This window comes from Nanorana parkeri, unplaced genomic scaffold (assembly GCF_000935625.1).
Source record: "Nanorana parkeri isolate BGI_ZX_2015 unplaced genomic scaffold, ASM93562v1 scaffold201, whole genome shotgun sequence".
Lineage (NCBI taxonomy): Eukaryota > Metazoa > Chordata > Amphibia > Anura > Dicroglossidae > Nanorana > Nanorana parkeri.
In genome coordinates, this window is record NW_017306469.1 from 1,059,587 (window position 1) to 1,071,748 (window position 12,162).

At 41.3% G+C, this 12,162-nt stretch overlaps 1 protein-coding gene across 1 annotated transcript in view; it reads right to left on the bottom strand.

The window, feature by feature from the left end:
- Positions 1 to 12,162, bottom strand: part of LOC108786298 (tenascin-R-like) — a 197,533-nt gene that overhangs the window by 31,569 nt on the left and 153,802 nt on the right. The window contains exons 14-15 of the mRNA XM_018555557.1: positions 11,733 to 11,852; positions 7,614 to 7,757 (exon numbers count right to left, since the gene is read on the bottom strand). Coding sequence (XP_018411059.1) covers positions 7,614 to 7,757; positions 11,733 to 11,852 — 264 coding nt within the window. The remainder of the gene's footprint in view (positions 1 to 7,613; positions 7,758 to 11,732; positions 11,853 to 12,162) is intronic.

Consider the following 12,162-nt stretch of genomic DNA (forward strand, 5'->3'; position numbering starts at 1 on the left):
GGGGATCAGGGTGGGATAAGCCCTGTAAGTGTCAAATAACTGCATCAGAAAAATAAATAAATAAATAACTGCATCAGAAAAATAGATCTCCTGCTCTGCCTGACAGGGTTGTGCATGTTGTAGCTGCACAGAGCCGATGTACGGCTGATTTCTGGCAATGTACGGCTGATTTTAGCCGATCTATGGCTGAAATCAGCCCTACAAGCCAGAAGTGAATAGCTGAACCGCAATCGGCTCACTTCACTTCGGCTCGGATATTCACTTAGCTGCCTTCAGCAGCTTAGTGAATAACCCTGAAATTGTTTCGTAGGTAAAACAGCTCTGAGGCATGGATTTATTTTGTGCATTCAGCTATTTTCCTGGAGTTCAGCTTTAAAACCATTACTTCGTTATGACATTCAGACAACTAGCAATCTTAGAAGGAGAGCAAAAGTAGGCTCCATCTTTTATGAAAGGTTTCTTTAATATTTGATCAGTTATGTAATTATTTACAAAATTCAGTAATTTGCATAATATGATTTGTAAACTGCAGGCGTTCCACAGTCAAATCATGCAGGTAACGGGCACTAAACTCTTCCAATTGAGATTTGTATTTTGCGTTAAGTAAAGTAGAATTCTCCCCACACACGTCCTGGACTTTATAGATGTCTATGGCCCCAGTATGGAGTTTTGCCCCTTGCTCTGCTTTGAGTTGGTCTTTCCGGGTTCTTTCTTTTGAGTAGATCCTCAATGCATCCCACCATGAATCCAATAGGTGGGTGATAATACAAGTCCAAAAAAAAGTCACACACTCTAATATTTTGTTGTCCCTTTAGCCTTGATCACAGCACACATTCCACGTGGCATCATTTAGATAAGCTTATGCAATGTCTCAACATTTATTTCCGGCCAGAGTTGCATTATTTTTCACCAAGATCTTACATAATAATGTTATTCAGCAGAGGAAGGTCTGAATAATTGCACCGCCAACAACAAATAAACGGAAAAAAAGAAGGGAGAGTGTTATTCTCTCCGCCTACACTAGGGAAGGGGCTTTTAAGATCACGTTCATCGATGTAAGCGGCCGGCGTCTCTCCTCCCACACCACTCAGCCTCCTATCACAGTCCAGCAGAGCGTTGTGTGGGCGGAGACAGCCCGCGCTGTCACAGGAGGTTGAGCTCTCCTCCCTGCACCACTCCTTCAGTCTCCTGTGACAGCTGTCAGGAAGGAGAGCCAATGCAAAAACTCAGTGATCAGTGATCGCTGAGGGTTTGTAGATAATTGAGGACATGGTATGGTTACTATATCCTCAATTATGAATGAATGGGAAGTGATCTATATCACCTCCTGTTCATTCATAGTTGTAGTTATAGTAAACTTACTCTGTCCTCATGTTATCAATGAACAGGAACACTCAGTATAGAGGATTCCTGTTCATTGATAACAGGGGATACAGAAAAAGAGATTAAGGACATTCTGTCCTCAATCTCTTTTTCTATTTTAAAAGGGAAATATCAGGGGTCTGTTCAGACCTCTAATTTTTCCCCGAAAGCCCCTAAAAGTAAAGTAAAAAATAAAAATATTTAATAAAAAATGTATTAATAAATTAAAATAAATATAAAAAATTAAAAAGTTTATTAAAAATAAATAAAAATAAAATATTTTAAAAATATGAAAAAATTAAAATAAAAAACCTTTTTTGGTTTCGGCCTGACAATTTTTTTTATTTCGGTTTTGTTTTGTTTTTGACATTTCCATTTCGGTGCACCTCTAATATTATCCCTTCTTTTTTCAAAAAGATCTAGTAGTGATGATGGGAGAGTCGGACCACTGCTTAAAGTCTTCCCCAGCACATACCAAAAATTATCAGTGGTTGAGGTCTAGACTCTGTGGTGGCCAATCTGTGTGTGAAAATGATGTCTCATGCTCCCTGAACCACTCTTTCATAATTTGATGTATCTTGGCATTGTCATCTTGGAATATGCCCAATGTGCCATCAGGGAAGAAAAAATCCATTGATGCAAATACCTGTTCAATCAGTATATTCAGGTTGGCAGCTGACCTAACTTTCTGGGGTCATACAGTTGCTGAATCTAGACCTATTATCCAATGGAAGGCTCTTCCCTATCTGCTCAGCTAAAACTAAGTGATGACATTTTTAGACATTCAGTGCATAATATTATTGGTCTTTTAACCTAAAACTGATATTTCTGTTAAGCGTTGTCATACATCTGATTGTACTCTCTAATCTCTGTGCAATCTCATTAAAATGTATCAAATGTAATATGAAGACACATGTAAATGATCCATTTTATTTGTATCCAATCAGGATGGTCCTATCATTAGGTTATTGGTAGGTCTAAAGGTCACTCCAATTGTACAGTGTATGGTCAGCTTCAGGGCCGGTGCTGACCTGAGCGATCCGTGATGCACGTCCCAGGATCGCACAGTCCTGCACAATTGCAGACAGCGATTGCCGCGCAGCCCTATTAATTTCAATGGGGTACATCCGCGTGGTAATAGCAGAAAAAAGGTACATGTAGCTGTTTTAGCCACGATTGTGTTTGGATGCAGCGCGATCCGTCTGGGGCAACTGGGGTGCCATTAGAAAATAATGACACCCACAGCGTGATCGTTGTGATGGGCGACTCTGCTACCCTTTGGGAGTCCACACGGTATTGTGCACGATTGCCACGTGGTCACGGATTGCCCAGGTGTGCACCGGCCCTAAGGCTAGGTTCACATCTAGGCGATTTTTCTCACAAAACAGAGATTTGCATTCAAGTCTATGGAGGCTGTTCACACCTTTGCGATTTGTCACGTGGTAGAAATTGCCTGTCGCGCAAAAAGGTACAGGAGCTATTTTCAGCAAAATCGTGCAAACAAAAAGCTCAATCGCCTGGGTGTGAACCTAGCCTCAAAATGGATCTTTGTTGGCTGAATCACTCCCTGACTCTTATAACTTTTAGGCACTATGAAAATGTAAGAAAAATACAATTATAACCAGAGACCAGACCCAATTTAGATTAACCGCCATTGGGGGTGACAGACACAGTATTCTGGACCCTTGGAGGGGGTCTATTAACTTTAGCAGCCAATCCAATTTTCATTGATACATTGTCTCCATAACTGGGGTACTTGCTATATATTATTTTCAGCACTGTCAGCACACCTTTTTAGAGCAACGCCGGTCTATATGTTTACTTTTACCAGCTGGTCCGTGAATGTCTGTTTGTAGCAAGTGTGTTATTGGTTGTTAACCAATTTTAATTGGGTTTCTGGTGGTGGTCTGTTAGTCTGTGTTCATGACCCATATTTTAAATAATACTAAATAAAATTGATATTTTTGTACTACAGTAGGCATTCCGACCCTCATTTAACTGTCTTTGATCTGATCTTCTCTAGATCATTTCACCCTTTGTACTATGAAAATGCAGCCTTTTTATCTGGCTTCTCAGGCCAGTCCACCTGCCGCAACCATATTGAGGAAATCACACCTTTTATGATGAATTCAAAAGAGAAAAACAAAAATCAGGCAAAGCTTTCCAAACCAAAATATCTCTATAAGTTGATCTGCTAGTTGTTGCATGCTAGACAAGGCTGATTTTTTTTAGTATTGTCTGACAATTTCTCACCCTGTCTAGTCATCTTCAACACAAGAACAGAAACACCAATTTTAGGTGGGCTTAAAGTGCATCGAAACCCAACAAGAAATTAAGCTTGCCAGTCCAGATGTGGTTACTTTTTTCAGACCTTTTCCCTTTATTTTCACCTGGTGATCCTGCCAGTGACACAATTCCTGTCCTAGGTTGACATCACTCAGTCACGGTACTGTATCTATGGAAGAGTAGCATTGTCAACGTAGGACAAGAAGTGTGCTAAGACTAAAAAACACCTCCCCCTCTCCTCATCTCCATAACACAAAGGAGTGTTCTGTAGTTTAGAGGAACTTACAAACGTACTGTATTTCTGGCAGGATCAACAGGCATTTGTACTTATTGAACACATATAACAAAAAAGTTTTCAAGGGTAAAGTTTACAAAACAAAAAGAAGCAAGTTAGAGAAGTTCCTTATTAGAGTTTACTTACACGTTACCCTCTTAAATTGCTTGTTTTCTTCTCAGTTGTAACATTTGTTTTTTATATAAATTACGCTTTGAAACTGTCAGCCTTCATTATCCAGGTGATCTATTGTGCTGTATATAAATTCCCTAACATTCTGCCTTAGATTCCAAAAGTATCAATACCAGTAATAAATCAAGAAAGATTTCTTTTTCCCTTTATCATAACACAAATATGCTGCAGAATGGATGCAATTTGCATATTTTTGGTGCAGAATAAATTCAATTTACCTAGCCAAGGATCTATCACTGATTTGATCACTGCACCCTAAAGAACATCACTGGCTACCAGTCACCGAGCAAATTGAGTCTGAAGTCCTATTCATAATTTAATAGGTCATTCGCGCACCAGCATCATGATATATCTGAGAACGTATTGTTCTAAATGAGACAATAAGAGTATGCTCAGCTCGGGAATGCACTGGATGTTTAGAAATACTGCAATCTATACAACGGCTATGGTTTTAATAATAAAAAAAGTACCTGTGGAGAATCGGAAAAGCAGATGCAGATTGATAAAAGCGTGAGTTAGCTCCGATACTGTTACAAAAACATTTTTTTCTAATGGCAGTCTCAGTTTAAAGCAAACCTGTCACAAACCTAGGCCATTCAAACTGAACACATAATAAGAAATACTGTATAGGAGCAAAGGTTACTTTCAGTACGAAGCGTGTGTCAAAACAATTGGTAATATACTGACTGGTATGCGAGAGCACAACTGACAGATTCTCTGGTGGTATTGGAAGTTGGCACTTGAACCAGTGCTGCCCTTTTTCCTCGATGGCTTCAATGTCGCCCTCTAGTTCTTTTATTTTAAAGTGATTTTAAAGTAAAACATGTTTTTAAGCTGTTTCAAATGCTGGGACCTGGCTCTGGCGCTCCACCACTGTCCTAAAATCATTAGTCTGTATTGTTTTAGAAAAACTGTCACATGGCAATAAACAAAAATGTATCAGTACTTGTACCTGTGAGTACTTAGACAAGTATCAGTGCATCCCTTATATATATATATTTATAGTAAAAAAATCATTCATTAAACCAGAGATGTACAAATCCTAGGACCTCCGTATGCTCCTTACAAATGACAGCTGCCTCCTAACTTTTGAATTTTTCTCTAGTCTAGTCTTGGAGCTAGAAAAGTATCTGTGCATGTACTTGTACCGAGTACAGTACTTGGTATCTGAACATCCCTACTTAAAATGGATGCTGCTCCTTGATGTTTAAACGTTTTAGTTTACTGCAGAATCAGCTGGTCTCCTGAGTACTAACTCTGATATCCTGTGTAATGGTGGCTCCTTTCTCTTGCAGGGTACTATGGAGCCACCCTTGTGTGTACTGGTAAGCTGTGTGTAACTCCGCAAACACAGAGTCAAAGTAAGGCAAGCCACTCCCCTGCTTCCCGCTCCTCTGTCTTTCCCCACCTTTCTTATCTAAGCTAGTGGATGGACAGCTGCTGTCCCTTTTGATCTCGTATGGTACAGGAAGTTCAGGGAAGCTGAGCTGAGAGAATTGGAGCTGTTTGAAACCATGAAAATGTAAAGAAATACTTGGCTGGGCAATGTCTATTTGTTTGATCTGGATTTATTATTGAACAAAAGTTTGAGAGTTTAATTTCTACTTTAAGTTTCAGTTCTGTTTTTAAAAGGTTCAGTCTCATGTTCGTTATGTGATAATGCATTATCGACAGCATAGGCATGTAAGTGGTTATTGTTATACCAAGGTCACCCATGGCTCCGGATGACGAGTCTGCATTATAATGTCACATGTTTATGTACGACATGTCATGCTTATACTATTATACTTACACATTTGTCGTGTTATCTGTATCAGAAGAATGACAATCTTCAATAAAAAATGTAGCTCACCCCCACCCAATTAAACTCACCTTTATCATTCTTTCACTTTGCTCTGTTGGAGCTGACACAAAAAAAGGAAACAGTGTTTCCAGGTATTGGGGAGCATGTTATCTCCTCCCAGGATTCAGTGCAAGAGGAGGATGATGTCACCAACTTGTGTTTCCAAAATGTTCCAACACAGAGGTGGAAGAGGGTTTGACTCCCAGGGGAATGGGGTGGGGGAGAGCATAGGGAATGGAGTAGAAGTTTGTCAGCGGTGGACTCTGTATGGTGAAAGATTTTTTCTTTAGCGAGTTTTCCAAAGTGACAACTGTCATTAGGATAGGTGTATCCAATGGAAGGATTTCCCTCACCTGTCTGCAACAACTGTAAAAAGTTGCCCCCCCCCCCTAGGGCAAACAGAGGGGGCTATTCTGCCTAAGGTGGACACAGACTGCAATAAACCCTTTCCTACTTTATCCAAAACTAAAAAAGTGGCTTTGAATTCCCTTGCTGAGCTGTCTATTTTGAAGTGGAGATGGGAGTCTGTTGAATACCAGAGGTCCTGTGTTTAGAATCTAGAACAGCCTTTGTCAACTGGGATACCCTCTGCGTTCTGCCATCAAATAAACATGCTGCATCCCATACTGATTCAACATGGGTTGGGGCCTGTATTTTCCCACACTGTTTCCCATACTTTTTCATTGGCAGGCCAGCTGCAAATGCATGGCCCTAAACCAGGGTCAGCGGCATTCAGGGCCGACCTAGCATTCAGAAGAGAATGGAGGGAACTCCGTAGCTGGAGTCTGCCTCTCTCCTGACCTGCTCCACTTCCTGTCCTCTGCCATGTGTATAAGAGGAGACTCTGATGTGAAGGGGAGACTTTGATGTGAAGGGGACACTTTGATGTGAAGGGGACACTTTGATGTGAAGAGGGGGTTCCAGATGTAAAGGGGTGCACCTGATGTATGGGTGCACCTGATGTGTAGGGATGCTCCTGATTTGAATGATGGACTCTGATGTGACGGGGGGTTCCTGATGTGCAGAGGGGACTCTGATGTGAAGGGGGACTCTGATGTGAAGGGGGGCTCTGATGTAAAGGGGGGTTTGATGTGAAGGCGGGGTTTGATGTGAAGGGGGTTCCCTGTGTGAAGAGGTGCTCCTGATGTGAATGGCAGACTATCATGTGAAAGAGGGGGCTTCTGATAGGAAGAGGGGCTTCTGATGTGAATGGGGGATCCCTTTTTAGACTGGGATGCCTTTAGATGTTTCATATTTATTTTTATTTTTTATGTTTTTCAAAAAGTATAAGATACACTGATCTAGAATCCCTGAGGCTGAGGTGATACCAATGTCTTTTGGCTATACTATTAGAGTGGAGTTTATGTTTTTTAGCATTCTTTTTCTCAGTGGATTGGCATTAGTTTTTTCATATACAATTACAAGAAAATAGAAAGAAAAGGAAAATAAGAACAAATCATGCTGAGAGAGAAATATTGGGATGCACAGTCTTGCCAAGGCAGCATGCAAAATGTTCGCATTACACTCCGCGCTGTTAAAAGACAGGTGAATGGAAAGTGTGCATCAATTATCAAATGAAATATGAACAGTACCTTTCAGTTTCATTTAATACAGTTTAATACGAGCGCCCTGGCTCAAGCCATGATTTGTACCTACATGTGGTAAAGCTGACACCAGAGCTCCGGCTGGCTTGAGGCCCGCTGCTGGCTGACAAGGAGACTGAGTAATGGGTATGAGGGAGAAGGTTCTGCAGCTGAAACTCCTGGCTGTCCCCATCAATGAGAATTGTCTCTCCTGAAACTGATGAGGAAGAGAAAGCACAAATGCAGGCATTCTGTATTTAAAGAACTCCTGTCTATTTATAAAGCAAGATATTACTAGAGAATGAATGGAAACATTACCGTATGCAAAATAATTCAATCCGTAGGCTTTAACTACAAGTCATAGGTTTGTGTATTTTAGTGAAAACGATATGCTGATAATTAATCCAAGAAAGACATCAGATTTCACCCTAATGATGGATGTTTTTTTTTAAACATATACAACTTTTTATGTGCTCACCATTGATAGATGAAGTGGAATTTTTAATTCCATATGTTTTCCTTTACCCCCTTATCAATATGCCAATTACATTTTTGAATAAAACCTTTCCATTTTAATAACCCATACCGTATTTTAGACCCAGTGACATCATTACTAGGTCTCTGCTTCTGTATGCAACTCAGGTACCATGGCTGGTGGGAGGGTCCATGCTGTAGCTTCCTGGACACATCACTACACTGCCACTGTACTCCTCTCCAGAGCCCTCAGCCCTGATGCAAGCAGTGGGCTGGTTCCTGGGAGGATTTTTGCAAATATGAAAATGCCTTCATGAATGGGTGTCAGTCCAGAGGAGTGGACATTCCTAGACAGACTGTACTTGTATGCTGATTGCCCTAGGTAACATTCACATGTGATGCTAAGGCTCCATGAGTGAAATAACTGAAATCCAGTGAATGAGCAGGGCAGGCCAGGGACACTAATGCTGAACAGAAACTCCTCCAGCAAGAGAATGTGGTGACCTCTATCTGACTTGCTGCAGCTTCAAATGCACATTGTGAGAAGCTCATAGTTTGCAGTGAAATCAGAATAAGCATTTTCAGTACAGGAGAGGAGCCTTTATGACTATGCAAGACTGACGGCAAAGCTGGAGTTAAGCTTTACATCGTTTCCATTGCTTAAACTTATATTTTATGTGTTGTTGCTAGTCATACAAAATCTTTGTTTTACAAATAACCATTTGTTATAGAGTGGTGCCACCAACAATATGTGTTTTATAAAATGAAAGCACAGCAGTTGCTGTTTGATTTGCGACTCTGTCTCTCGGACTCAAATTCCCTACTACCTAATATGAGCAAAGCAGGCAGGGAGTGGAAAGAGGGGGTATGAGTGACTGCTCTGAATCATTCAGTTTTGTGTGTAAATCCATGCTTGAGTTATTATGATTTGTAAACAACAGGCTTCATTCAGCAAAGCTGTTAAGATTAGGTTAAGACCAGTTAACTTGTGAAAATGTCCCAAAACTTCCATCTGCTGTCTGGAAATGTAAATATTAAATATTCATATGCAAACAAGTGGTTTTATTCAGTTATGCAATACTATGCATATTATATAAACACTGGAAATGGGTGGGAATGGCTGTTTACATACCCTTATGCTGTACATAGCCTGCTTAGGGCTGGCATAGTGTTTGCATCATTGGCACTTGGCCATCCTGCTTTGCAATCCAACACATGCAGCAGGAGACACCAGTGAGAATAACGGTCATGTCTGGCACCTGGCTAATGATAGAGATGGCCATTATTCTCTATGGCATCTGCTGACACATGGACTAAACCAGAAACAAGGATGGCATTGCCGAGGATGTGAAGACTATCCTGGCCCTGGGATCAACCCAGGTAGTTGTTAATATTGTAAAAGGTACTTCAGAGAAATAAAATCTTTAGAAGGAGCAACGTCAGATTAGAATGCACCAAATACTACGGAAAAAATTGTACTTTATGCAGCATTTTTAAAAGTGTATCATGTAAAAAAAAAAAAGCTTAACATATGAGTGAAGTAGCAGTGAATTAGCTGATGTCTGTCTTGCCCTTACAAGCTTTTTTAATGTTTAGCTAGCTGCGATTTCATGGACTTGGGACTAAACATTTTCAGCTGCAATTCATGTCACCTGATTTGAAGCTGCACCATGTTTGGATAATGTCTTAAGGTGGCCATACACTCTACAACCATCGCAAGACCTTAGTCTTGCGATGGTTGTACAGGGATTAAAAAAACGTACGATCTGCCTATCTTGGACAGGCAGATCGCACTCTCGATCATCGCAAGCCCGCCCCCCTGAGGGGCGGGCTTCCGATGACCGCAATCCTGAACGGGCAGTGTGCGCGTGCGCACACCGGCCCGCTCGGCCTTTGGCTTCCGAGCACCGTTCTAACCAGCCGAGAATCTTACGATTCCCGGCTGGTTTTCGAACATGCTGGTTCGACAGAAGACGTGCGACCGTACAGTAGAAACGGTCGCACGTCTCCGTTCACACTGCTCGATTCTCGTACGATCGCGGGATTTCCCGCGATTCTCGTACGAGAATCGAGCAGTGTATGGGCACCTTTAGAATATGGAACTGTTGAGGTCACCAGATACAGCACACATGCTCTTACAAAATGTTATGATCCCTTAATCATGTAGTAACTGTAGGCTGCCATTTGTGACCTCTCCTTCTGAAATCTCTTGTTGCCCGGCTATCATGTTGAGCTAATGGTTTCATACAATGACCTGAAACCAGTATGCAAGTCAGGAGTTTTAACATTAGTGTAACTTGCTGCATACTTGTCTTGGGTCGGTAATTCGGTGATTCAGAAAACCAGATATAGTCAACTAGCATTTTCAGAAAGAAGTCATGTACGGTAGCCTCCATATGTCTCTTAGAACATATGGTTTCCTTTAAAGCCTATCTCCGATTAAGAAAAAAAATACCCTTCAGGGGGCTTACTTTGGCACTGTTGGTTTATGTCTAGGGGATACTGTAAAGCACTTTATCCTACCTGATGCCCTCTCCCATGATGGTCCTCAATTCCCCTTTGCTCCGGCTCATGGATTGTTCCTCGGTGCCCTCATGTATAATGCAGGGCTATGGGCTCTGCATTGTATGTCATTATATCAGCAGGCCTATGACCACCAGAGTGCAGGGGGTAAGAGGCTGCAGGTGCCAGTCTTGGAGCTAGCGGGAGCGGGGATCAGGTAAGTAAAAGTGTTTTACAGAATCCCCCTAGATAAAAGGAGCAGGTAGACCCACTGCAAGGGTAGTTTTTTTTTATTTTTTTACTGGAGATAGGCTTTAATACTAATGAATACTTTCCTTACAGTAGGAGCTATAGGGTCCAGTTATAAATACCACGGCAATACCACTGCTTTAAAACATACAAAAATACATTTATAGCATAGCACTATGCATTAAAAATGTTGTGACTGCTTTGCTTGCTTCGGCCCCATTGAAAACAAAGAATGGCAAAAAATAAGGTGTGGAGGAAATGTCAGAACACTTGAGGGACACTGCAGCCTCCACACCATTATTGGACATTTTTAGGTATCAGCAGTACATACTGAAGCTCTTCTTTAAATCAGAACTCTGGGAAAAAATGTTCCTAACCCTTGCAATGGGGCTACACTCGCATTGCAAGGGTTCAGTGCTCCATTTTGCCTAGTTGCTAAAACAAAGTTACACTGTACTTGCCTGAACTGCAGAGCCATCGGTCTGCTATTCCAGTCCCTGAAGCCTGCCTCCCCCTGCTGCTGAAGCGATGGTATGTCCCACAGGATCCTCATTTCCTATACACTGTGTATAGAATGTGATGACTCAAGGATGCTTAGACTGCTGCAGCGGAGGGGGATCAAGGCTCCAGGGATGAATAGAGGATCGGGTGAGTATAACCTTTTTTTAGCACCTAGACAAAAACAAGCACTTTGCATTGTTTTTGCAATCCTTGCATTGCAAGGATAGCCCCAATGCAAAGGGTAAGAAACATTTTTGCTGGAGTTCTCCTTTAAGGTGTAGCTTTGCAATACTTTTTTAGTCATTATTTACTGTGCAGACGTTAATGTTGATATACGAGCACACAGGCAGTAGCAGCTCATTCATGTGTCTGTATATTGCCTCTTCTGTTCCTTAGGACTAACATACATAGTTTTCTATATAACCGCTGTGTGTAAATATGTGGTTTATGTGTGATCTTTACTGACCTGTGTGGTGTGTCAGTGTGATTATATAACTCTCAATGTCTGCCCTTGGTGGCTCCCACAGCAAAACAGCTCCCGAGTCACTGATGTTACTGGCCCTCAGGCCAAGCGGAGGATCCAAGGCTGTAACAAGGAAAAAAAAACAAAAATGACAAGTGTGACGATGAATGACAGGTTGTAAGACACAGCAATGTGTGAATGCAGCAATATGCAGTCACCAAAGTCACCTCAGGGCCAGATCTATAAGGACGGATAAAAAAAAAAGAAAGAAAATAAATTAAAACCAGATCAGCAGAATACACTGTCTGAAATGCCAAAATATATAACTAAGGCTAACATAAAGGATGCACAACAGAATCTGATTGTTTCATATTAATGGTAAAAGCAGCCCCAGGCAACAAGGACGATCTGTAAGTAAACTACAGATATTGTT